Source organism: Anolis sagrei, chromosome 4 (genome assembly GCF_037176765.1).
Source record: "Anolis sagrei isolate rAnoSag1 chromosome 4, rAnoSag1.mat, whole genome shotgun sequence".
Classification (NCBI taxonomy): Eukaryota; Metazoa; Chordata; class Lepidosauria; order Squamata; family Dactyloidae; genus Anolis; species Anolis sagrei.
This window is the reverse complement of record NC_090024.1, coordinates 180,954,962-180,982,801: the sequence shown is the minus strand read 5'-3', so window position 1 is coordinate 180,982,801 and position 27,840 is coordinate 180,954,962. Positions and strand designations below refer to the sequence as shown.

Genomic DNA, 27,840 nt, shown 5'->3' with positions numbered 1-27,840 from the left:
TATTCCTCTTCCTTTGTGCAGGAGGATCAGGGATTACAGCAAACAAGACAAAAGGGAGGAACTGGTCACACCTCAGCCTGTACCATCACTTACTTGGTGGATCTGGATCCTCCTCCCCTTCCTGTGTGCTGTGTGTTCCTGTTCCCTAGCACTTCTCTTATTTGCCCATATAGAACAGAGTGTCGCAGACACAGAAGAAAAAGAGAAGCCAAATGAATATGATTAGTGAAGTAGTGCACAGTTTCAGCCCCTTCTCTTTTTGCATGTTCCAAGTCTCTGTTTCACCTGGAGGAAGGTACTGAGCATAAACAGACACATGTCATTCATGTCTCTTGGACAGCTCCTTTGCTCACCTTCTGAGGATGGGGCTGTCATGTGAATGTTCACATTCTGGCCCAACATTGGGAGGTGGAGGTATTTCAATCCCGTAAATAGTCAAAACTGCGAGTATGAAACTGGCAAAAGTGGAACATATAACTCTACTGCAGTGCTTCTCAACCTGGGGGTCGGGGGTGTCAGAGGGGTCGCCAAAGACCATCAAAAAACAGTATTTTCTGTTGGTCATGGGGGTTCTGTGTGGGAAGTTTGGTCCAATTCTGTTGTTGTTGGTGTTCGGAAAGCTCTCTGATTGTAGGTGAACTAGAAATCTCAGCAATTACAACTCCCAAATGTCAAGGTCTATTTTCCCCCAAACTCCACCAGTGTACACATTTGGGCATATTAAGTATTCATGCCAAGTTTGGTCCAGAGCCATCATTGTTTGAGTCCACAGTCCTCTCTGGATGTCAGTGAACTACAACTGCAAAACTCAATGTCAGTCCACACCAAACCCTTACTGATACTGATGGTCATGGGAGTTCTGTGTGCCAAGTTTGGTACAAAATGACAAAATCAACCCCCCACCCCACCGGTATTCAAATTTGGGCATATCGGGTAAATTTGGTCCAGTGAATGAAAATGCATCCTGCATATCAGATATTTACATTACGATTGATAACGGTAGCAAAATTAGAGTTATGAAGTAGCCACAAAATTAATTGTATGGTTGGGGGTCACCACAACATGAAGAACAGTATTAAGAGGTCGCGACATTAGGAAGGTTGAGAAACACTGCTCTACTGTATTTTTAAAAATATTTATATACTTTAAAATATTTCACAAATTTATTTTAAATGCTTTTTAACACAGATATGAAAAAATAATTTCCTTGCATTCCTGCAGCAAAACAAAAATAACAGGAAAAATAAAAATATATAAAAAATGTAAAAATGGAGCAAATCTTGTTTTTGCATCATTTTTCTACAGAATACACCTGAGCATTATTCTATGTCCACTGCAAACTCCTGTCAAAATGAACACTGTAGATACTTTCTGTATAACAGAACAAAAGAAACTAAATTTAAAGCCTACCTCTTTTTGCTCAGCTTGACAGCACCACCAATTCCCTCTATAGTGAGATTAATATTTTTAAAACTTCATTTTATTCTCTTACATCAGTAACTTTAGATATTTCTAATCATAGTATTTAAGATACTGGCCATGGTGGGGATTGAGGGGGCACTGGACAGCAGATTCCAGAAAGTTATTCTGAAGAGCTACGGACCAGCTAACTTGGTAATGATGCAGAGCTCCATTTTGTCCCCCATATTATTTAACACCAACAAGAAACAACTGAGCGAGGTCTTTCGGAGATTTGGCATGAAATATCATGAACATGCATATCTTAATCACCATGAAGAACACAGATCAGCAAATGAATAACAAGACCAGCCAATGGTCTAGAGATCCTCTAAAAACAACACAACATATATGTAGTACGTCTAATTGATGAGCAATGTCAAAGTGTGAAAATGTAAATTTGAAGCCTGGTGCATTTCACTACTTCCAAAAGGCCAGATCAAGACATGAATTGGGTTTGAAGGCTTCAAGAACAGAGGTTTATTACTTTCAGGCCAGAAAGGATGTCAGATACAGAGTCTGCACTCTTAAAAGGATCTAACAAAAAGCATGTAGCTGACATTTTATTCATTCTGGCAGCCATTTAAAATACCTGCACCCTCCCATGATTGACTGAAAGGCCAGCCCAGCTAGGATATGGGCATTTGTTGGCTGGGGATTCCTCCTGACATCACAGGTTGTCGAGGTTTCCTCCATGCCAGGAAAAATGTACAACTGTCATTTGGAAGTTCCACCCTGACCAAGGTGCAAACAGGTGGAATGTGGTGGGGCAATATGCAAAACAGTCCATGATGAGATTAATTGTCTAGTCCCATTAACACAAAGGGTGAGCTTCAGAGAACACAATGGGTTTTATGTAAATATAAACAGTTCAATGAAAAACATACAGAGTTAATCTCTGAAATGATGTCTGGTAGTGACTCATCTTTGGAATCCCTTGAGAAGCTGGGAAACAACTCTACCTTTGACCCCTTCTCTGAGTCCCCCCTCGGGGGTTGAGAAGGGTGGGGTAAAAAATGCTGTAAATAATATTAGCTTTACATGCTGGCATTGTCCTTTCCTGATGGCACCATCCTCACAGTAGGTGGGAAGGCAGAGGAAACCCCTCAGGGATACATAGAGCCTATCACTTTTTAAAGTATTCCCAATAGATAAGCACTACACCATGTTGTTGTTGTTCATTCGTTCAGTCGTCTCCGACTCTTCGTGACCTCATGGACCAGCCCACGCCAGAGCTCCCTGTCGGCCGTCACCACCCCCAGCTCCCTCAAGGTCAGTCCAGTCACTTCAAGGATGCCATCCATCCATCTTGCCCTTGGTCGGCCCCTCTTCCTTTTGCCTTCCACTTTCCCCAGCATAATTGTCTTCTCTAGGCTTTCCTGTCTCCTCATGATGTGACCAAAGTACTTCAACTTTGTCTCTAGTATCTTTCCCTCCAGTGAGCAGTCGGGCTTTATTTCCTGGAGGATGGACTGGTTGGATCTTCTCGCAGTCCAAGGCACTCTCAGAACTTTTCTCCAGCACCACAGTTCAAAAGCATCTATCTTCCTTCGCTCAGCCTTCCCTAAGGTCCAGCTCTCACATCCATAGGTTACTACAGGGAATACCATGGCTTTGACTAGGCGGATCTTTGTTGCCAGTCTGATGTCTCTACTCTTTACTATTTTATCGAGATTGGACATTGCTCTCCTCCCAAGAAGTAAGCGTCTTCTGATTTCCTGGCCACAGTCTGCATCTGCAGTAATCTTTGCACCTAGAAATACAAAGTCTGTCACGGCCTCCACGGTTTCTCCCTCTATTTTCCAGTTGTCAATCATTCTTGTTGCCATAATCTTGGTTTTTTTGACGTTTAGCTGCAACCCGGCTTTTGCGCTTTCTTCTTTCACCTTGATTAGAAGGCTCCTCAGCTCCTCCTCGCTTTCGGCCATCAGAGTGGTGTCATCTGCATATCTGAGGTTGTTAATGTTTCTTCCAGCAATTTTCACCCCAGCTTTGCATTCATCCAGCCCCGCACATCGCATGATGTGTTCTGCATACAAGTTAAAAAGGTTGGGTGAGAGGATGCAGCCTTGCCGTACGCCTTTCCCAATCTTGAACCAGTCTGTTGTTCCGTGGTCAGTTCTTACTGTTGCTACTTGGTCCTTGTACAGATTCCTCAGGAGAGAGACAAGGTGGCTTGGGATGCCCATCCCACTAAGAACTTGCCACAATGTATTATGATCCACACAGTCAAAGGCTTTAGAATAGTCAATGAAGCAGAAGTAGATGTTTTTCTGAAACTCCCTGCCTTTCTCCATTATCCAGCGGATATTGGCAATTTGGTCTCTCGTTCCTCTGCCTTTTCTAAACCCAGCTTGAACATCTGGCAACTCTCGCTCCATGTATTGCTGGAGTCTTCCTTGCAGGATCTTGAGCATTACCTTGCTGGCATGAGAAATAAGGGCCACTGTACGGAAGTTTGAGCAGTCTTTCACATTTCCCTTTTTTGGTATGGGGATATAAGTTGATTTTTTCCAGTCTGATGGCCATTCTTGTGTTTTCCATATTTGCTGGCAAATGGCATGCATCACCTTGACAGCATCATCTTTTAAGATTTTAAACAGTTCAGCTGGGATCCCGTCGTCTCCTGCTGCCTTGTTGTTAGCAATGCTTCTTAAGGCCCATTCAACCTCACTCCTCAGGATGTCTGGTTCTAATTTATTCACCACACCGTCAAAACTATCCTCAATATTATTATCCTTCCTATACAGATCTTCCGTATAGTCTCGCCACCTTCTCTTGATCTCTTCAGCTTCTGTTAGGTCCCTGCCATCTTTGTTTCTTATCATACCAATTTTTGCCTGAAATTTACCTCCAATGTTTCTAATTTTCTGGAAGAGGTCTCTTGTCCTTCCTATTCTGTTGTCTTCTTCCACTTCCATGCATTGCTTATTTAAAAATAGTTCCTTATCTCTTCTGGCTAACTTCTGGAATTGCGCATTTAACTGGGCATATCTCCCCTTATCCCTGTTTCCTTTTGCTTTCCTCCTTTCTTGGGCTATTTCCAGTGTCTCAGCAGACAACCATTTTGCCTTCTTGGTTTTCTTTTTCTTTGGGACGTACTTTGTTGCTGCCTCCTGAACAATGTCTCGGACTTCTGTCCATAGTTCTTCTGGGACTCTGTTTACTAAATCTAGTCCTTCAAATCTGTTCTTCACTTCCACTGTATATTCGCTAGGAATGTTAGTGAGATCATATCTAACTGGTCTGTGTATTTTCCCTGATCTCTTTAGTTTTATTCTAAATTGGGCAATAAGAAGTTCGTGATCTGAGCTACAGTCAGCCCCAGGTCTTGTTTTCACCGACTGGATGGATGTCCGCCACCTTTGGCTGCAAAGGATGTAGTCAATCTGATTTCGGTGTTGACCGTCTGGAGAGGTCCATGTGTAAAGCCGTCTTTTAGGTTGTTGGAAGAGAGTATTCGTTATACACAGCGAGTTTTCCTGGCAAAATTCTATCAGCCTGCGTCCCGCTTCATTTTGTTCTCCCAGACCATGCTTGCCTGTGATCCCTGTTGTCATTTGACTTCCCACCTTGGCATTCCAGTCTCCTGTAATGAAAATAATGTCTCTTTTTGGTGTATTATGGTGTACCATATGAGTGCAGATATAGCTTCCCCGCTCTAGCAGTTACTTTTATTAATAAACATGTGCATGTAGACCACAAAGAATTGTGAAATGGACGGTGTGAGTTTTATAAGTGATTACTGGGGGATGATGGGTGTTATAGCTTTGAAACTGCAGACAAACTCTTTCTGTTAAAGGGCTTTTAGTATACACATAGGAAAGGTTTCAGTCTGGGATTAGTGAGTACACATTTCCTGTTCAGCTCCCCTGAGGTGATCTGTTTGTGAAAGGTGAGTGAATCTCTTTTGTAAGTAGTCTGCCTGATCTTCCCAGCAGGGTTACTGGAAATGACGCAAAAGGCAGAGAGGAGGAATGCTAATTTTTCAGAAATGTGTAACTCTATAAAATGTAAAATTACATAAAATAAATTTTGTATTTCACTTTGGAATTCACATCAAGGCCATCTTTGGGGGGGGTGTCAGATTTTTCGATAGTAAAAACAGAAATCCAATTATAACGGACTTCTGCAGGAATAACAGGGATGAACTGAATAGGCAAACACAGAGATCAGTGCAATACAGATTAGGTCAAAGATATTTATTTGGTTTGCACAAGAAATTAGATAACATGAAGGGCCCTTGTACTAATCAGTGCTTTTATTTTGTGCTGTTTTTAGATTCAACAAGTTTTATATTATGCTCTGATTCCTTTTCTGTATCAAGTCATTTTGAGAGAAGCAGGTACCAGTAGCACTGAGGAGAATCTGCGAAGCCTGCAAGTACGGCTGAATTCTTGCTATCTGATGGAGGCCACTCTAAGCACAGCCACTTACACCTTACACCTGCAAGGGCATGAAAATGCAACAGTTTGTGTGGATAGGCACTATGCAAGACTGTTCTACTCACCTCTGTTTTGCACTGAGTTAAAAACTGCCATACTTTAATCTTCAAGAATGTTGTTTAACCATCAGCCCTTCTTTCCTCTCCCAAAGGAAAGAAGTGCTGCAAACAGTGGATGGATTCTTTGCATAGCCAGAATTCTTCATGTTTGTCAATAATGAATGGGAGAGGGGAACAAGAAAGAGGTTTGTGAATGATTCGCATTCCAACTTCTTGCCTCTGCTTCATTCATTCACTTTATTTATATCCTGCTTTTTCTTCAAAACCAAGACTTTCAACAATAGAGTGATTACCTTCAGAACAGAGCTCCGCTGCTGAGAAGATGCTATATGGCTTAGCTATAGGTAAGAGATTGAAAACTCTCAAACATCATGCTCTAAAGATTAAAAGAAAATCTAATGATTAAAAAGCAGGACCACAGATATATGCCCTTCTTCTCCCTCAGTTTACTGGATTGCCTGCTTCCATTTCCCCATGCATGTGGTAACTGACTCTCGATCATCACCTGGCCTAGAATTCAGCCCACGTTGCAAGATTATTGTAAGACATGCCCTGCTTTTAATCCCTTATTCTCCAGTCTTGCTCTAGTATTGACTGTGGGGGAGGAAGGGTCAGGTGTGAGGTCAAGCTTGTCTCTTTCAACACTGGTACACGACAAGCATGCTAGCCTCTCAGCTGATATCAAGATATGCTGAAACCCAGCATAGCAAGAGCAAGGAAAGCAGGACTTGTGGAGAGGAGTGTGGAATCTGGGAGATGAGAGTGAAGCAAATGTTGTTGAAATCTATCCAAACATGATCCAACTTTGGGCTAGCATTTCCTGAGAGTCATCAGTATGGGTCTATCCAAGAAGATAATATCAGTCCAGGACATTATTTGCTCTTAAAACTGTAAAGATTTTCACTATTTAATGTTCACAGGGAAGTTCCACCTCCATAGTTGTGCTTACAGACCACAGTGTTGAAATGTTGAATACAGCACCATGCAAAATCACCAAGTGAGAAAGAGAGGGCTGCAAATCTCTTCACAGTCTTGCAAATGTGAGAACCTGTGGTTCAGAGGTCTGAAACCATGTACTAAAATATATAATCAGGACACATGCCCTTTTTAAAAGTGTAGCTATTAATCTCACTGAAATTTGGGCTGTACATTCATGAATACAAGGCATCTGACTAGAACAGCAAGAAAAAAAGGAAAATGTCTTTCAAAGAGTGACCATGACCAGAAGCAGGAACTGGTATATCTGTAAGAAGGTAGAACAAAACACAAGATGGAATCCATCTTTTGACAGTTTCAATTCCAAGGTTTATTTTAAAAAGATTTTTCAGTTACAATAAGGAAGTCTAAAATATAGGAGCTCCAAAAGGAAATTCCAGGCACCAATTTTGACCACTGATCCACCACACTCCACACCATCCTCCCAAAATGAAAAAGCCAAAACTCCATTTTCTGTTTTGTAAAAGTCCTTTTTGGGTTGGTAGCAAAACTACAAACAATGTAAAAAAATATCCCATGGATATATAAATAGCTTAAGCCTATGTGCCGTGTGTCTTTTAGAATTCTGGCTGAGACTTTGCCATTACAACCAAGCCCACCACAAGAATAAGAAGGTACTTCTGTACTCTTACAACTTCTGTGATCTTCCACCCCCCCCCCCCCTCTCTCTATATATGGCAAAAATTGAAACCATCTTCTAACCACTTTCTTGTCTCCAAAGAGATGGTAAATGACTCCAAGGAACCTGTTATGTCACGAAAACAATGGCAGAAAGGACTTATTTCAGTAACCAGAAGAGACTTCTATTTCCTTGAAAAGCTACTTTTGCATATTGTCAGCTATGACTCAACAAGAACCAGAGAAGCTGAAAATGCCTCTCTGTTCGAACAGTGTGCCCATCCCTGACTAGTACAACATGGAAAGAGGCTAGCTTTTTATTTGAAGACATTCTGGGCTATTACAGGTACACTATTTAATTAAATCTTTAAAAATGGGTGGAGGTGTTAAAAAGAAAAGGAAAGGCTGACTTTTTCTAATAAAAGTTAGTTATATATACTTTTGAAAAGTATATATAACTTTTATTAGAAAAAGTCAGCCTTTCCTTTTCTTTTTAATGAATGCTCCCGTTAGAAAATTCATAAGGATGTAGGTGAACTACAATTCCCAAAACTGTGAGTTAATCCTCCCTAAACCCCGCCTGTATTCAAAGTCACTGGGTCTGTGTGCCAAGTTTGGTTAACATCTGTTATCAGCTGGGTTCAGTGATCTATGGATGTGAGTGAACTACAACTCCCAGAATGCAAGGTCAATCACCCCCAAACCCGCCAGTTTTCTAAGTCGGCCATGTTGGATCTGTGTGCCAAGTTTGGTCCAGATCCGTGGTCAGCTGGGTTCAGTGCTTTCTGGATGTTGGTGAACCACAGCTCCCTGAATCTAAAGTCAATCATCCCCAAACCTCGCCTGAATTCAAAGTTGGTCATGTTGGATCTGTGCACCAAGATTGTTCCAAATCCATCTTCAATCGGGTTCTATGGATGCAGGTGAACTAAACACTCCCAGAATGCAAAATCAACTATGCCTAAACCCCACCAGTATTCAAATTTGGCCATGTTGGGTCTGTGTGCTAAGTTTGGTCCAAATCAATCGTCGGCTGGGTTCAGTGCTTTCTGGATAAGAGCGAACTATAACTCTCAGATTCTAAGGCTAATCACCCCCAAAATCCGCAAGTATGCAAAGTTGGCCATGTTGGGTCTGGATGGACTATAACTCCCACGCGAGTTTGATCTAGATCCATCATTCGTGGGGTTCACAATGCTCTCTGAATGCAGGGTGAATGACAACTCCCATGTGGGTGGGTCAGTTCCCCAAACCTCCCCTCCCCCCACTATGTTCTGTTCGTCATGGGGATCTGTGTGCCAAGCTTGGTCCAGGTCCATCATTTGTGGGGGTCGCAATGGTCTATGGTAGCTAAATTGGGTGACGGTACTGCAAATCCCATCATCCATGGTTCATCCTCCCCCAAACCACTACAGTGCATAAAGTGGGTCACAAAAAGGGGGGGGGGGTCTGTGTGCCAAGTTTGGTCCAGGTCCATCATTCATGGGGGTCGCAGTGGCCTGTGGAAGTGGCAGCCAATCGGAAAGCTGAAATAAACATTGCCATCCACATACAAACATTCACTTTTATTTTATAGAGATAGATAGATAGATAGATAGATAGATAGATAGATAGAGATATAGATAGATAGAAATCCCTTAATTTTGGGGTGATGTAGCAGCACTCCTAGATGAGCATAGCAGGAAGAAGTCTACATTAATCAATTATCCTAAGCAGCAACCCATCAACCATTACAGACAAGTCCAGATGGTAACTAGAAGGACTCTAAACACAGAGCAGAAATGTTCAGGCATAACAGGAAAGAATGCCATGGGGGAGGGGGGGCACTGTGGAAAACTCACTTAGAAAAATTGCATGGGGCTATATAGCTGAAACCAGACAAAATATTCAGGATGGTGGAGACTGTAGTTTAAGTTTTTTAAAGAGACACCAATTCTTTGAATCCGCTATCAGCGCAGTCACCATTCATGCCAACTGAAGGTTTGTGGGAGTCAGAGTCCAAAAAAAAATTCCCAAACTAAAATAAATTGATTATTTGGGGCAAAGTTTGGATGAAATCTCTCTTTGCTACACTGCACGCTATTTTCTTAATGTGGCCAACACTGTTAGGATTTTGCTTTCCGCTGTATTAATCAATATATCTAACTAAGTCAGGATTATCTAAAAAATGCCCTTTTTTCTATATAAATATAATACGCTTTTGATAATACATTTAATAGAAATTTAATAGAAAATTCAAACTACAAGAGAGGAGATTCCATCTGAACATTAGGAAGAACTTCCTGACTGTGAGAGCCATTCAGCAGTGGAACTCTCTGCCCCGGAGTGTGGTGGAGGCTCCTTCTTTGGAAGCTTTTAAGCAGAGGCTGGATGGCCATTTGTCAGGGGTGATTTGAATGCAATATTCCTGCTTCTTGGCAGGGGGTTGGACTGGATGGCCCATGAGGTCTCTTCCAACTCTTTGATTCTATGATTCCACACAAATACTACATCAGGTGAACAGGAGATAAACTTTCAAAAGATGTTCTTAATGTTACTTTTACTTCTTTGCTCAGCTAAAATTGGGCCAAACCTGTGAGCGCAGGTCCTCACAAGAGAGTGGCCACAAGGTTGCATGGAATATGACTTTCCTGTCATAGCCAGATATGTTCACATACATGCTCTAAATGACAATAGGATAAGTGAAATGGAGCGGCACTACCAAGGTTCGTGGAATGCAAGCATGATGGAGACTTCTACTGGATGTTGTACCGTGAAAATTGGGAAATCTTATACACCAGGAAAAAAATGGCAAAACATTTCTGATCAAGCATAGATAGTTGAAGCCTTACTGGCTGACACTGGAACTTGCAAGCACACTGCAGTCAAACTGTTTATATCTGATTACTCTGTTTGGATTGTAATTAGTTAATTAGATTCTATTGATATCAGTGCGTAAATGCATTAATTATTACCGGATGAGATATTGTGTTTTTAACTGTTTTAATTGTATTTATTTGTTTTATCTGGTTTAATATTTTTGTTAAATGCAGCACTGAATTTTGCCGAACTGTAAGTCACTCTGAGTCCTCCTCGGGGTGAGAGAGAGCAGAATAGAAATATAGTAAATAAAATAAATAAATAAATACATATCCTTCCAGATGTTGTTAAACTCACAAAACATAGACAATGGTGAATCATAGAATCATAGAATCAAAGAGTTGGAAGAGACCTCATGGGCCATCCAGTCCAACCCCCTGCCAAGAAGCAGAAATATTGCATTCAAATCACCCCTGACAGATGGCCATCCAGCCTCTGTTTAAAAGCTTCCAAAGAAGGAGCCTCCACCACACTCCGGGGCAGAGAGTTCCACTGCTGAACGGCTCTCACAGTCAGGAAGTTCTTCCTCATGTTCAGATGGAATCTCCTCTCTTGTAGTTTGAAGCCATTGTTCCGCGTCCTAGTCTCCAGGGAAGCAGAAAACAAGCTTGCTCCCTCCTCCCTGTGGCTTCCTCTCACATATTTATACATGGCTATCATATCCCCTCTCAGCCTTCTCTTCTTCAGGCTAAACATGCCCAGCTCCTTAAGCCGCTCCTCATAGGGCTTGTTCTCCAGACAAGCCCTATGAACAATCATGGGAGTTGTAATCCAATGATTCCCAAGCACAGATTGATATGATTGTAGCAATAAAATATTTCAGGGATGGACTACAGTGTCTGTGAAGCATGGCATCCAGGAAACCTGAGCAACAAATCAGAAGGTTCCAGGTTTCTCTTAAATTGCCTTAAACTGACATAACATATACCCCCATCAACATACAAAGATAATAATAGTGGCTTAGCCCCCTGAAACATCTGCTATTACTGTTACTTAAAATGTTGTTGTGGCTCTAAAATATCTAAGGCGAACAGCAGCCTACCCATCTACCAAGCAACAAGGATTCTGGCTAATTCTACATTCTCTTGCAGTTTCTAGAACATCTTATCAGCAAACATCCTTTGAAGTACTTGATAATATCCCCACAGGAAATAACACCTGACATAATTTTGAAGACTGTCACCAGTGTCTTGTTCAGCTGCTATATCACTGAGCTCCTCATCTATGTTCGCCCCAAAAGCTCCATTCATCACCGCTAGAGCCTTCATGCTAGCTTTCAAAAAGCAGTTATTATCAAGATCAGTCCACAACTATTTTCTTAATATGTCCAATACCTACATAATCATTATTTAATTTGATCCAGGAGCTCAAAGGGCTGACAACTGATGTGAACAGTTTAAACAGGCTAGAGGTGTATATAAACCAACAACATAAGCTGACTGTCCCATATAGTGTTACATGCAGGGATTTTTGATAATCTAAGAGGAAAGCAGCACAAATCAAATTTCGCTTTAAAAAAACAAATAAATCATTGGACAATAACTTTTCAAAAGAGTGTAAAGTGCTTATAAAACTTGTTTAGAGGATTTGATGACACTCTCAAATACTGTATTTTCATTATTTTCATTCAGACAGTTTTAAGGGGTGATGGAAATGCATTAAATAACCAAGTCTCAAGGCATATGTGGAGGAAACATAAAATCACAGCACTGTCCTTGATTCTTCATTCATGTTGTTTATTTTAAGGAAGTGGAGCAACGAGTCACTAATGGTTAAACAAATAATAGTTGTCTTTGTGGTTGGGAATGAGAGTTTTGAACTCAAAACTTGGTGCATTTCTCCTTTTGCCTAAAATTTTGCAATTTTAGGCAAAAGGAGAAATGCACCAAGTTTTGAGTTCAAAACTCTTATTCCCAACCACAAAGACAACTATTATTTGTAAATACATATTTACAGAATTTAACCAAATGGTCCCCTTACAGTGTGTCCTGCAACAGGACAGAGAGGACTCCATTTCTTTAAGGCTTTTCCTGGATGCCCTTTCTATATCCAGTGACTACCCGCAAGCTCTCTCTCTCTTTGATTTAAGAGTTCCTCTCCTGGCCCTGACAGTAAGGTATTTCTGTCCCACAGATTATAACTCACTCTGGGCTATTATTCAACTCCCAAGCCCTAGCCCTGCTGCATTTAGTCCAAACATAATATCCTTCATGCATATATTATCTGTCTCCCTATTATCTGGAATCATTTCGGAATTAAATTTCAGTCCTGCAATATTGGCTCGAAGAGCGGCTCGCTTTATGGGCTAGTCAAAGGTTAGAATACCAATCAAAATAACACTGCCGATGCAGCGAGACATTTTAATATTCCAAAACCCGGTAATTGTAAAAGGACATAATATTTTTTCCCTGATTACCCCAAAGGCAACACATGTTAACAAGGCGAGGGAGAGAGTGAAAAGATTTCTAGAGATCAAGACAGCTGTGTGACAGATTTAAAGGCAAAGTGGTAAAAAGCTGGCCCTAAACAGGCTTCCAGGAGGGGAGTGGGAAGCACATCTGCCCCTCTGGATCAGATCAATGCATCCACTCTAGCTCTTTGTGATTGGCCAGTTACAAATATCCTTTGAGCCATAACATGATCACCAGTCTCATCTTCCCATGTGCTTTGGATAGCTGCTGGGTTGAAGGAGTAGCCATTATACAAGGAAAAAGAATCACGAAATGACACAAGAGAATTAAATTGAGAAATTCAATCCTAAAATAATCAAAGTCAAGTCAGACTGGAAAATGGTGAGATCAGGCATATGATAACAATGGGAAGTACCAAGTGTCAGCTTCTAGCAACTAATGGATTGTTTTGGTTCACCAACCTTCTAGTATAGGAGCAGGCTCTAGGTTACGTAGTGCTTTAGCTTACCATGCACACAACAGTTAATTAATGGTGTGGAACATTTTTTGTCTAGCAGTAAATGTATGCAAATCTAATGCCTTGATCCTGCTCCCCAAATAGCTACTGGGAAACAACAATTGGTGGTGGGGGGTGAAACTGGTAAGGCAATTATAAGAGGCAGTTGAAGGCCTTAATGCTATACAGAAGAAGGCAATGGCAAACCATTTCTGAACCATTGAGAACCCTATGATGAAACAATCTATAGTGGGACAAAGGGGAGACTACATTAAAGGCGCATTGATTCAATTAAGGAAATTTTGGCTCTGGCTTGTAAAGATGCAAGCAGACCAAGGTTTCTGAAGGTCTCTCATTCATTGAGTCACCATAAGTTGAAGTTCATTTGATGGCAAGTAACAAAAGCCTTGACCAGGCCAGCAATCCCTATAGCATTATGCTCCATTGCTGCTAATAACAAAACTAAAAATCCTCAAGAAAATATACTGAAGTAGCCTATTCTTAGTCATCCACTTCCAATCACCAGTTTTAAAGTTTAGAGACACCCTAACCATTAGGATAGATGTCTTGAGCTTCCTAATAAAAAACTATTGATATTCTTATCTTCCATTAATTTGTCTAGGGGTTTTTATTATTATTGCCTAGCAGCACTGATAGCAGAGTTCCACAAATAAACTGTGGGTTGTGTAAAAATAGTTTATGTGCTTGTTTTAAACCGACTGCTTGTTAATTTCATTGGAGGTTCACTGGTTGCAGTAACTATTTGAAAGGGTAAAAAGTCTGTTTCCAGGTTACTTTTTGTACTCCACTCATGATTTTATATACTTCTGCTAAGAAAAGTAATAGAGAAAAGTGTGAGCATTACTAGAGAGTTCCAATTTTTGTACCCTCTTCTTGTGGAAAACCTCTGCATATTACCTGAATGAGTGAATCACACAATTGTGAAGAACATATGGGTATAATGAGCGTCAGCACAGTGTGGTTTGAGCATTAGATTATGACTCTGGAGACCAAGATTCAAATCCCCACTCAGCTATGGAAACTTGGACAAGTCACACTCTATCAGCCCCAGAGAAAAGCAAAGGAAACCTGTTTCTGAACACATCTTGCCAAGAAAACCTTGTGATAAGGTCACCATAAGCACTCAGCAACATTATGTGTACAATTCATTAATAACATTAGCTGCAGGGATGAGACTCATCTGGCTCTTCAGATGTTGTTGGACAGCAAGTCCCAGCAGCCATATTCAATGGGAATGAATGTTGAGAGTTCTTCCTCTATTCATGAGTAAAGACAAGAGAAGAATATAAGCCCCTTTTATTTGTTTGCATGAAACATTATTTTTATGTATTGCTAAATCTTAATCTAAGTTGCTTTATTACACAGCCTAAGAAGCTGCATCTTATTGTGTGGCAACTACTGCTACCAATCGTTTATATAGCACCATCAATGCTGACGGCACATTCCAGAATTAATTGAGAGAGATAGATCCATGTCCCAAAGGGTATAAGGCACAAGTTTCACATCACAGAATCATAGAGTTAGAAGAGACCACATGGGCCATCTAGTTCAAACCCCTGCCATGCAGGAAAAGCATGATCAAAGTACCCCTGACAGATGGCCATCCAGCCTCTGTTTAAAAGCTTCCAAGGAAGGAGCCTCCACCACACTTAGAAGCAGCAGCCTGGTTCAGCAGGATAAGAGACAACTGACAGACATTGGGATAAGGGCGCGTTGGTGTATTCTCGTCTATAGTTATGACATTCTCGTCCTTGAAAGTATAGAGAGGACCATCACAAACAGTTTTGAAACAAAGAATGAAGAGCAACATACATTTCTTTCTTGAGGCACGTTTATTGTAATGCCTCCTCCGTCCAAGCACTCTTGGTTTTTCCAGACTTGGCCATCACTAAGCAAGGGAAGTTCCAGCTTTCTTAACATCCATTAATACTAACCCACAGCACCTATGTTGATCATATGTACAGCTTTTGACAGCAACAGAAAAGAAGCCCATCAATAGCACTCAGCAACTATCTCAGTAGCTGCTCACTGAAAGGGTTTAAGGAAAGATCTGATGTAGAAGAATATTCTAATACAATTCATATCTCCAGCAGCCCTCCTCAGTACAGATCTAGTCAAGGCAAAGAGCAGGATAAACTCTTTGCCCCAAGTCTTCGCTAAAGTGACAGTTTACAAAAGGATACATGATCGCTCAGTGACATTAAAAATGTCAACGAGAGGCCAATGCGGTTTGGCAGAGAGAAAGCATTGGCAGGCACAGGAAAGTAAAACTTTTGACAACACATTCGGCTTTAAGCAGGGTTTGTTTTCATTGCTGGTGATTTCTGTCCATCCTAAGGCCTTGCATTTTATCCAGCTCCTGCATCCATATATCAGGCTGCTGTTAACCTTTACATGGAGGGAGAGGGAGCCCCCCCCCCACCTCTGTAATATCTCATACAGCAAAAGCTAAAAATACCTTACCATTCCTAGAGCAATGTCTTTTCTTTCTTACACACATGATAGGTAACTGAAAGTAACATGGATCTGAAAGACAAGTGTGGAAACACCAGCAGTTCCTCTTGCTACAACAATCACAAGGACATTCAAAGTTACAAGATACAAATCAGTTTCCTGGAATACAGATGGCCTAGCTTTAAGTAAAACCAGATTTCCTCAACGAAATGCAGTTGAAACAGGTACGTGTTTCGGTTTCTTGAAGATACAACTTGCTCTTTCGTTTTCCACTATGTCTTCTTGTTCATAGTAACTAAAAGTAACTAGAAGTAACGATATTCTGTATTATCTGTATGCCTCTCTACAGACTTTGGTGTAGAACACCAGATAGCTGAATGACCTAAGCACCCACATACACATCTGTGGGTGCTTAGGTTTTAAACAAAGTATTCGTTCGAAATAAAGCCAAACAGATCTAATTTCATGGTTATGGCTAAATACTTGAATAACTGATATGCTTAATCAGAACCTACTACCAAGAACACTGTACCTATTCCATCTTTTCTGAGCAAGTCAAGATCTAGCTCATCAACAGCAAAGAAGCCAGCTCATTTCCCCAATACTGGTTTGTTCTTCTGATCTCCCATCAGCTATGTTAATCCAGCTGCTATCTCAAACAATTTAGTAACAGTTAAAGAATGGCATGGCTTTGCTATATCATCAGTTCACCATAGAGCAAATGGTTATGATTGATGTTATATTTTTGCAGCTAACTAATAATGGCAAGAGATCTTTCTCCTCCTTCAGCATGCCCCAACTCAATCTCCCATTTCTCTAACGTAATTCAACAAGACATGCCCCACTGAGATTTTCTGCCATTATTTCTTAGTCCTTTCCTCCGAATCCTCCTGAACAAAAAGACACTCTCACCACAAGACTTCTGTCTGCATTCCACATTTCTGTGAGCCCCAAAAGATAACTCATTAACAACAGAGTGTTCTCTGTTGGACACACTGGTGTTAAAGGAAATCTCTCTACCTGCTCTGCCTTTTGTAGATTCTCAGAGGGATACACATATAATAAAATAAATAAAATGCAACATTAGGAATGCTAATTCTAGTACACTGTTATTACTGTGCTCTATTGTGTATTTTGATATGTTTTTGATTGACTTGTACTCACTTAGGCACTGAATGTCTGCCTTCTTATGTGTAAACCGCCCTGAGTCCCCTTGGAAAGAAAGGGCGGTATAGAAACAAATTATTATTATTATTATTATTATTATTATTATTATTATACAAAGTAAGTTTGTTTTTTTCTGCCATAAGCTAGCATGATTTGCCACAATTTAGAAAGAAGAAAATGGGCTGTTTCAAAATGGTAGTCCTTTCTGTATATGAACTCTGATCTCTAGAGATCCACTGTCCTGACCATTTCTGGAACGCTGATACATCATGGTTTCTTATCAAACATCTGCACTATGGAACTGTGCCCTGAAAGAGAAGCAAAATGTCCCTGTCTGCATGTCAAAGTTAATTACACAGAATAAAAGCCAGCTTTCAAACTGGCTGAACCTGATAGTCCAAAATTATGCCCAAAAGACAGAACATATTGTCCCAATGGCCAGAGGTACTAAACTGTCAAGGGTTTCTGCCAGCTAATATCAAAAATCACTACACAGAGCAGATTTGACTTTTCTGTATGTCTATCAATCAGCTGGTTATATCACTGCTACCCATCCACCAGAAGTTTAGTGAACTTCAAATGGCGATCATTAATGGTCACTGAACTGCACAATGCCCCAATATGCTTTCAGGTTACATTTGCAAAAGCCTGGCAATAATCCAAGATATTTGCTCTGACAGCAGAGACTGAAGGAAACCCTTGTCAAGCTTTGGGAGGAACACGCTGTCAGCCTCTTACCTTGTTACATTTATGCCCTACTCTGATTTGACAGAATAGATCATGTTAATTTTTGTTCTGCTGCTGCTCATAAAGTCTATCTCAGAAATGGATATAACAAAATAGAGGAAAATTATAGGCACATTTCAAGCTTCTAACAAGCAAAACTGATAAATTCAGTGGCATCATTTGATGTAAAGCAGAGGGAACGAAAAAGTCATGGCATTACTACATACAGTGCAACTTTTCCTGCATTAGTTCCCACTTTCCAACTGCCTTCTTATGAACACCTAGGCTTTGCTGGAGGATTTATACATAAAACACACTCATGCCTGCCACAGTCTGTCCAAGAGGTGTAAATCAACAAAAAAGGAAAGCATCTATGTCTCAATTATTTTAGTCACATAACAATGAGGAGAGGTGGGATATATATATTAGTGGTTCCCAACTTTTTATTTTTGACCAGAGAACACTGTGATCGGAGACCACTTGACCTGGGACCACTTTGACCAGGGATCACTCTCCAGCATTAGTACCAAAAGGGTTACGAATCAGTTTTTGGTCAACTTTAGATTCGGTCTGGGGTACTGACTCAGAAAATTGTACTGAATCAACCACATCAGCTCCCGTTTCTGATACAGAACATATGCCATGGTCAGTGACAGGGAAGGAATAGAAAAGAAATAAAATAAAATAAAATAAAGAGGAAGGAGGCTTGTGGACCAGATTTTCGTCATCGCGACCCATTGGTGTTCTGCAGCCCACAGGTTAAGAACCACTGATATATACACATACATACACACACACACACACACACACACACTCCTGAACAGTGAATACAACAAGAAGTCTTAAGCAGACTGTTTTTCTATTTGTTCCCAAGACTTTCAGAGCTGAGGAGCAACTGGCTAATATTCTTGGGGGGGGGGGGGGGGGAGAGATATAGTAGAAGGAGGGAGCAGGCTTGGATATGCTCCAGCTGACCCAGCCTTTCTCAGAGAGATGCTGAGTTATTATGCATAGAGGTGCTGCATTAGAGTAGCCACAATGGGATTCTCCTCAGCTGCAGACCATATTCCATCAAGTACAGTAAGACTCTATTAGAGGAGATACAATGGGAACTTCGCTTCCCCCAGCCTCTGAGAAAATAACTCCTCATTTCAATGCAAAACAGCAATGCTTATTAAATACCTTCTTGAAGGAAGAGAGGACGGGAGAATGGGAGAAGGAAGAGGAAATGAAGAGACACTGGTGGGGGTGGGCAAGAAAGATTTACAATTGAAAATACCTTTTTAAGATTAATCCATTGTTTGAAGTAATCAGCAACTGGAAGTCCTAAATACTGGCATTGTCCAGGTAACCTGTAAGAAAGGAAAGAGTGTAAGTTGTATTTAGTTAGAGCAGCCTGACAAAACAAAGTCAGCTTTACTAAACAGTTCTCAATCTGAGAAAGAGGAAAGAAAAAATGCTCCAGTCCGCATTTCAGAAGAAATTTGACAGAAATCAAATAGTGGTGCTCAGCCTAACACAAGATCATGGATAGGGATCTTGTGGCTCTTAAGGTGTTGGACTCCAATTCCCACAAGAATTAGCCATTAGGACCAATGGTTAGGGATAGTGAAATTTGTAATCCAGGGACACCGGATGGTAGAATACTGATCTGTAGGACTACGAGTTTCCTATCTCTGCTTTAGACTAGAATTTGGGTGACGGATATGAACTGCTATGACACCAAACAGTTCTAATGGGATCTTGTTTTAATACAGATAGACAGTTCCAACGGAAACTTGTTGAACAGAAGTGAGATAATGCCTCAATGGCATCATCCTATATAACAGTTCAATGCCTTTCACTGATATGTAGATCTCTTCCCTTCCAAAAAGTAATCCAAATTAACCTGTTTTATGAGAATATAGCATCATTGGGTTTTTTTAAGGCCACCAAACACAATGAAAATGGATGGAAACGATCAATGTAGAAATAGAATCAATGAGGAAATGACAAAAACAAAAAGTATGTATAATGGAAACAGTGAAATACAATGCAGATAATAAAAAGAATATGATGAAGACGATCAAAAATGCTATCAGTAACCAATTGCAAAAATATCAGAATTTTCTTCCCCAAGTGCTAGGGAGTGATACCATATTTGTGCCCATTAAATATAATATTATTTTAATTTTCAGTGTAACTCACAGACTGCCACTGATTAGCACTGCTCTGAATAACTCTCTCCTCCCCCCTCCCCAATATTACAGTTTTCTCACCTTAATACAAGCTTTATGAATTGCCAGTAGTTATCATTATACCTCTCAGTATATATTTTCTTATTTGCAATTAACTTCCACTATATTTGGGGGGGGGGGGGAGGGGGTCCTTTCATGACAAATGCAAAATGTGAGTTGAACGTTTTGACACTATGCAGAACTGTCATTTAACATGTTTGCTTTTGAAGATGCATTTTGCACCACAGAAGCATCTCCTTATACCCCCCCCCCCCAGTTATCCCAGTCTCTGTGATCTCAAACACAACCATTCTAAAGATACAAAAACAATATATACTATTTACATAAAATCATCTCAAGTGGAAGAGTCACGATTAAAACTGCTCTAAGTAAATATGAAGAATATATATAAGGGGCAATCTTTTCAAAATTAAATAAGAGACAAATCTGAAAGTCTATACCATCAATCATTGTGTCAGTGGCCCAGTCTTTCCAAACAGATCCAAACATGTGAAGTTTACATGATTATCACACAGCAGATTGTTGGCATAAAGAACAAGCTTCATAGCTTATGTGCACATCCTGTACATCCAGAGATATTCTTAGGAGGCCAAACAACAACCAGAAGGAAGAGACCCCAATACCCTGGGGAAAGGGAACAGATCAGAGGAAGTGGACCTCCAGCTGTAAGAGCTTAGATCTAACAGTCAGCAGTTGTATCATATACTCTCAACACCCCCATCTTGCCCTTTACTACTGGAGGGGCAAAGAATAGGCATTGAATCCTTTATTTTGGAATGTAGATTCATTTGTCTCCAATCAATTTGATTGATATGGGGTAGTTAACAGGTCGTATTGCTTATTAATGCTTTGCTAAAGATTTTTAGAGATGTTCTGTACGCTGGATTGGGTATGAATGAGGCAAGCTTAGGAAAGACCAAAAATTAATTAAATAAGTGATTAATAGATCCATTTACACATGGTAATTACTACAATCCAAGCAATTGGATATGCAAATTAGGCATGCACTTTGGACCCAGCACTTTGTTGCAAACTATTTTCTGCAAGCAGAGATTTCAGAAAAAAAGATACAAGATGGGTCTGGTCTGCTCCATTAATATTGCAACCTGAGAAGAAGGGTTTCACTATAACGTTAATTTTCAGAAATCAAAAGGCATGGCTAATGGCAAGAAAACTTGGTATCTTCTACCTGAGATTTTCACTTGCTCAGCTCCTATGGATAAGGAGACACTGACATTTAGAGTTTTTTTAAAGACACCTTCTCCCCTGCCCCCAACCCCCAATATTGGTCCCTGGGATGATGAGAAAATAGAAAACAATAAACAGATTAGATATGCACTGCAACGACTATCAGATTTTCTAAAACTTGACTTCTCAAACTAGTATCTCACATTTTGAAACCTATCATCTCAGCAATTTTCTTTCAATACTGGTATTCCCCAACCCAAATTCAATGGACCTGGAAACAATACCATCCCACCATTCCAAGGTAACATCTTCAAGTGCACATATTCTGTACACGTATAAGAACATAATATCTCCAGAGCAAAATGTTTCCAAATACAAGTTCACTTTATCTTAAATGAAAGAGGTAAAATGTTAAAGATTTATATGATTTGAAGAGAAACCAGAGTATCTTAAATGAGAGAAGTGACCTGTTCTCCTAAGCCAATTGCAATCATCCTCCAATAAAAAAGTCAACTGATCTTGAACTAAGTGACCTGTTGATTTCTAAAACAATTCTTCCTGATTCAGCTTTTCCACTTGAAAATAGAATTACTTAAAGTACCAGCTGAAAGGCCTGTTCCCAGGCAAATTAGTACCACCACAAAAAGGATTCCAGGGGAGGTAGGAACATAAGAAAGGAGATCTTCCAAGAATCTGTGCTTTGTAACTCACTTATAAGTGACTTAGCCTGAGCAATGAGATTGCTACATTTGTTGATTATATCAAATTATTCCGTGCAATAAAAACAAAAAAAGATTGTAGAAGGCACTGAAATGACTTCTTCAACCTGAATAAGCATGGTAGAAGCAGATGAACGTAAGAAATTTTGAGGTGATGCAGACTGAAGTAATCCTGCACCCCAAATGCACGGGGACACTGGTAAAGTTTGATCTGGGAAACACATTTTGTGGTAGAGGCTCAACAAAAAATAAAACACTGACTGATTAAGTAGTAATGATGAAAAAATGGGCTAACTACATCAACACCATTATTACAATGCTTTCATATGTATCTATGTTGGGATCACACTTGGGTTATTTCATATCACAGCAGTTGCCACATCTTAGAAAAGATATTGTAGAAGTGAAAAAGGTGCAAAGAAAGACAGAAGCAACTGTGTAGGAAAGGTTGTAATGTTTGTGGCTTTTCAGTTATAAAAGGTTAATGAAGGGAGAACATAATACATGCAAAATGAACATTAATGTTTGGTTCTCTCCGATATAATGTTAAAATGTAAGTGTAGGAGTTCCAAGGGGACAGATAAAAGGAGGAACTTTTCCACATGGTGCCTATAAGGTTTGGTTCCACAATCTATGGCAGCAGTCACCAATTCAGATGGTTTTAAGAGAAGGATTAGATATAATAATGGATAGTGGCTATATCGTTGTCTACTAATTCATGATAGTTTTATAGCACCTCCAGGATCAGAAACAGTAGACCAATTCTGAAAAGCAGATGTTGGGAAGAAAAGCGAGAAATTAGTCTTCCCCTCATGCTCTGCTTTGTGCCCTCTCCAAGGGGCACCCACCAAATCTGCTCCAACCAAATAAATAAAAAATTTACTCTGTAGTTATAATACCTAAGGTAAAAGGTAAAGGTTTCCCCTTGACATTAAACCTAGTCGAGTCCAACTCTGGGGGCTGGTGCTCATCTCCATTTCTAAGCTGAAGAGCCAGCACTGTCTGTAGATGCCTCCGAGATCATGTGGCTGGTATGACTGCATGGAGCGCCATTACCTTCCAGTGGGAGCATTACCTATTGATCTACTCGCATTTGCATGTTTTTGAACTGCTAGGTTGACAGAAGCCGAGGTTAACAGCGGGAGCTCACCCCGCTCTCCAGATTCGAACCATTGACCTTTTGGTCAGCAAATTCAGCAGCTCAGTGGTTTAACTCACTGGGCCACCGGGGAAACTAAAATTTAAACAATCAGAAGACAATAAAAGTCAAATTTCAGGCTACCTTTATGTGAGAGAGGGCTTTTAGAATATACTATACACAGTATTCTTGCCACACTAGCAAAGAAAAAGGTATGCAAATTAGCTTGCTTTCTCCTGCTGAAGCCAGCTGTCCTTTCTTCCAGCAATGATAGAAAAGCCTAGCTTGGCGGTGATAAACAGCTATGCTTTGGCTATCACTTTCCTTAAGTTGAGGAGAGGGAGCTAGTGATGGATGGACAAGAATTTGGTTATCAGGCAAGGCTGTCAGCCAGACTTGCTGATAGCGCACACACATTTAGCAGGGCATCATTATGCAATGGCATGGAGCTAAAATATGGCCAAGGGTATTGAAAGAATGAAAGAACAGGGTTTGGGGGGGTAGGCAGCAAATTGAGCAACAATAAAGGAGTGCAAGGCGAGGATGTTATCGTCCTAGTCACACCTTTTATCTCAGCCTGGTTAGTGAGAGAAGGGCACAAATTGGTCCTTCCTCCACCATTGTATCCTCTTGTACAAACAGAAGCAGATAAAATGTGACACTGGTGTGATAGCATATCAATTTAACCCTAATTATCTAGGGGGTCACACTAAGAAATAAGCGTTTCACATTTCAACAGGTCCCTCCATTTCCTCTACAGAGCAGCCACATTAATAAAATGGGGGGAGGGGATAAAAAGAAAGAGGGGGGCTGTAATTGAATCCAGTCACTCAGGTGGTCTGAGTGTATAAAAAATTAATGTGCAAGTCTTCCAACTAATCAGACGGTTAATGTCCATCTGCTTCTGGGTTCAGAATGTCAGAATCCCAAGAAAACAGGGCAATTTCCAGCATGCAAGATTCATTGCTGCTGAGGCTGCTGTTTTAGAAAAAAAAACTTCTCCTTTAAAGAAGGGGAGCATTAAATCTTGAGACTCACAGGCTTGGTAATGGGAGTTAATAGGATCCCATATACTATCATCTTCTGAAAACATACAGAAAACTGCTGCTTCAGTAAAGGACTTTTCAGACAGGTAGTGGAACCAAGTCATAAAAGGGAGGAGACGAATAGAGTGCTGTACTTCCCTGGTCTGAAGATTTGCTTCAAACAAGTTTATACCATATTCTAATATTTTTATTTATTTATTTATTTAAAATATTTATATATCATCCTATAAGCACATAATATCTAATAGAGCCTTGCAGGAAAGGCACTGAATTTCACACCAAATATGTGAAATAAGGATGCTGCAGGTAAAAGAGAAAGGAGAATGGCACCATCTGTTTTCTACACCTGAGAGAAAAGCCATACATTTCTCCTTCTATTTATGTACTATAAAAGAGAGGGAACAAAAATCATGGACATGTATGCCTTAAGGCATACTACACTGCTGATCTGTTTGGAAAGTTTAGAAGTCATAAGTACGTGAGAATAAGTACCCAAAATTCACTGCTATGCCAAAATCCAAGAATAATTTGCAATCTCAAGTCAGGAAGATTTATTCTAGAACTTAGATTTTTGAAAGAACGTGGAGAAACTACCAGCAAGAAAGACCATAACTTACCTTGGATAGTCAGGTGATAAATGAAGGTACAAGATATGGCTTTTAAGAAAATGAAGAGAAACAATCCAGTGTAGGGGAGTGGGACTGCTCAATATAAAGGGCTTTACTTTGAAATTCACTCCTGACTGTATTTAGTATGCAAGTAAACACTAAAGTTTTGGTCTTGAAAGCCTGGTTTCAGCTATTTCATTCATAGAGAAAATCTAAGACATACAGGTGCAAGATGCTTTATTACGTTATAGATGCTCTCCAACAACCTAGCAGCACTTTTGAAGTTTATTACAAATCTTCAACTTTCTGATAGTGTGGTCAAAGAGCCATCTTACATTCTGCTGACCTGTTTTAAATTAACTGTAGAACTTTGCAATAACACTTCCTATCAGGACCACTTCCATTCTACTCTTTTACACAATAGCAGGCTTAATTCCTTTCCTGGGGTCATCTTAGGAGGGTCCAGCCAACTAGAAGGGACAGCGGTGCTTCAAATTATCAAGTGGTTACAAGAGGAAGCAATATGCTTGCTGGAAGTCATGAAATTAAAACTGTGCTTCATATTTTTATACCAACTTGTGGCAAGTCTTCCTACTCTCTGCCTCCAATATGTCACAGCACAGCCGGGTGGTATAGTGCATTTCAGTCTCATATATCTGTGTGAATGAAGAAATCTCAGAAAAAGAGGGGGGAAAGCATAACTCATGTCCTTTCTATTAGCTGACTAGATATACTAATGAGCTATGGCTTCCAACAGACTGAAAAGAGTTGCAGCTTGCTCCCCAAGTACTACCAATGAATGATTGTCACTTAAGAACATGGGTCAGAGAAAGGGATTTGTGAATTTTGTTGTTTACCTTCTTACAGGAGGATTTATCAAACAAGGTTACTGGCTAAACAGTCTCTAGGTTGTGTGGCAGTTGACTCAGAACTTTGCTATTCTGCGTCATATTCTCCTATATAAATAATGTCAGTAACTCCAAGTTAGGATCAGCAATTTACTAATAGCATCACCTTCAGCCAATCTACACAAGCTTCTCTATGCATCTCTCTCACAGACTCAATTCCCTATACTTCCATTTCCATAAATATCTATCACACACATCTTTGCTTAAAACCACAGTGGGAAACCACAAAACATGTCCACTCAAAGTGGCCCTCTAAAGCCACATTTGTCACCTTTTTGCCACACAGAATGCAATTTCATATCATGAACAGTTTTTCTTTCCCTCCTTGCTGCTTCTCTTCATTGCCTTTAGCAATAAAGGAGCCAACTATGTCCTTCTCCCACACCTTTCCCTATTCCTGAGACACCAATAACTATTTCAGAACTGGGCATCACAAAGTCATAATTTATAACAGCCTTAGTACACAACATGAAGGCAAGTGAAATTTTTCCCTACAAATGTCAACCTGTCACCTCCAGATATTAATGAGGGCTGACCAGCAGCAAAAATGCAACCATGCTCCATTAGTAACAATACAGACACACTGTAATAAGAAAAGGGAAAGCATATATCATGGCTGAATCACACACTAAACAAATTTTGGGACCACATGTGTTGTGAGGGATTTTTGTGTGCAACCTCAATAACATCCTACCATATTATCAAAGAAGGTAAAAAGGTGTTTTGCATTAGATGAAGATCCCTGCTTCAACAATCTTTCACACAGATATATTACTCAATTGTAGCATATTTTCTAATTCTAATTCTATTTGTGAACTGCCCAGAGTTTTTATTAAACAATAATTTCATTATAAAAATATAAAAATAAAGAAAGTATGAAAGATACTAGAAGCTTAAGATTTAGACTCTAGGATTCCTGTGGCCATTTCTGCATGTGCAAAAAAGTGCTCCCACATGTCCACATCCAAAACAGGTGTTTCCCCCTCAAGTTCCACCTTTAGAAATAGAAGCAAAATCCTTAAAATAACAATCCTGGAATGGCAATTTGACATGTAAATAAAAAGTGCAAAGAGCAAGGATTTCCTTTAAAGGTGAAAAAACAGGAGTCCAACACCACATTCCTCAGTAGAAGTGCATGATTCTGGGCCCAGTAATTGGGACGGGGCGGGGGGGGGGGGGGAGTAGCAACAAAGTGCCACAATCCAGAATGTGTATCCACTTTTCTAGATTGCTGTAGAGGCTCTCTTATTTTTTCCATCAAATGATTTTTGCAACCAAAATGTAATGCCCACCTTTAGTGCAGTTCCAGGGGACTGACTAGTGCCCAAGAGATTAAGGTTTTCACACCTACACCTCACCAAAACTGCTAAATCCCAAAGAATGACGGGGAACTGGTCAGTCTGTAAATCAGCACCCTGCATCCCAAACATGAAGATTAAAGATAATTTTGATAGTTCACAAAAAATCAAGTGGAACAGATAATCTCTCCTCAATGAAGAGTCAGACAGCATTTCCATAAAATGCAGGATCGTGGCAAAGTGCAGAAGAGTTACCTGCACAGCACCAGTGACACAACAGGCAAACCTTGCCCCCTCCTATGTTGGCAGTACACCACCCACTCCCATGTTCTCAGCAGCATATTCCCAACTACTGTCAGCAAAGCAGACATCTCAGCAGCAGCCATCTTTGACATTTGGATTCCTACAAGCAAAGATTTGTTTTGCTCTTGATATGTAGTAAGAGAAAAGAATAACTATCCCAGAGCTGGCTGCCATTAGAACGTGTTCTTCCAGTGGGAAACCTCCAGAGCAAAGGACAAGTGCAGCAATTAAATTGCAAGGGGGGAGGGAGAGGGGGGGGGAGGCAGGAGCTGTTTAACTGCACAACCCAGAGGTCACTGCATCTGACTCTTTAACACCTCCATAAATATTACATGAGTTTAGCAAGAGGGGGGATTTTTAAACTACCCTGAATGCTTTCCTTTCCTTGACCCTTCCTCTCACTCTTGCATTCATCATACAGTTCAACATGTGAGCTACAATATTTCCACATGCAAAAGTGAAAGAATGGCTTGGGTAAATGAAGAGAAATGGAGGAAGGTGCTGCCTGTCACAATAAGCTAGATAACACAGGGATTCCAATCCACAATTTTTTCTCTACAATTTCATATATAATATCCATCATCCACCCTCACAAGTCAGCTTCATCTAAGCATATAACCCAAGAGAGCTCCCCTTTAAGCCTGCCTTGATGCTTTGTAGAGTGCCCACTCCTGAGGAGGTCCTC

General features: G+C 40.3%; 1 protein-coding gene across 1 annotated transcript in view; it reads right to left on the bottom strand.

Moving 5' to 3' along the window:
- Window positions 1–27,840, bottom strand: part of ERI3 (ERI1 exoribonuclease family member 3) — a 259,579-nt gene that overhangs the window by 148,401 nt on the left and 83,338 nt on the right. Inside the window, exon 6 of the mRNA XM_060773363.2 lies at window positions 18,990–19,062. Coding sequence (XP_060629346.1) covers window positions 18,990–19,062 — 73 coding nt within the window. The remainder of the gene's footprint in view (window positions 1–18,989; window positions 19,063–27,840) is intronic.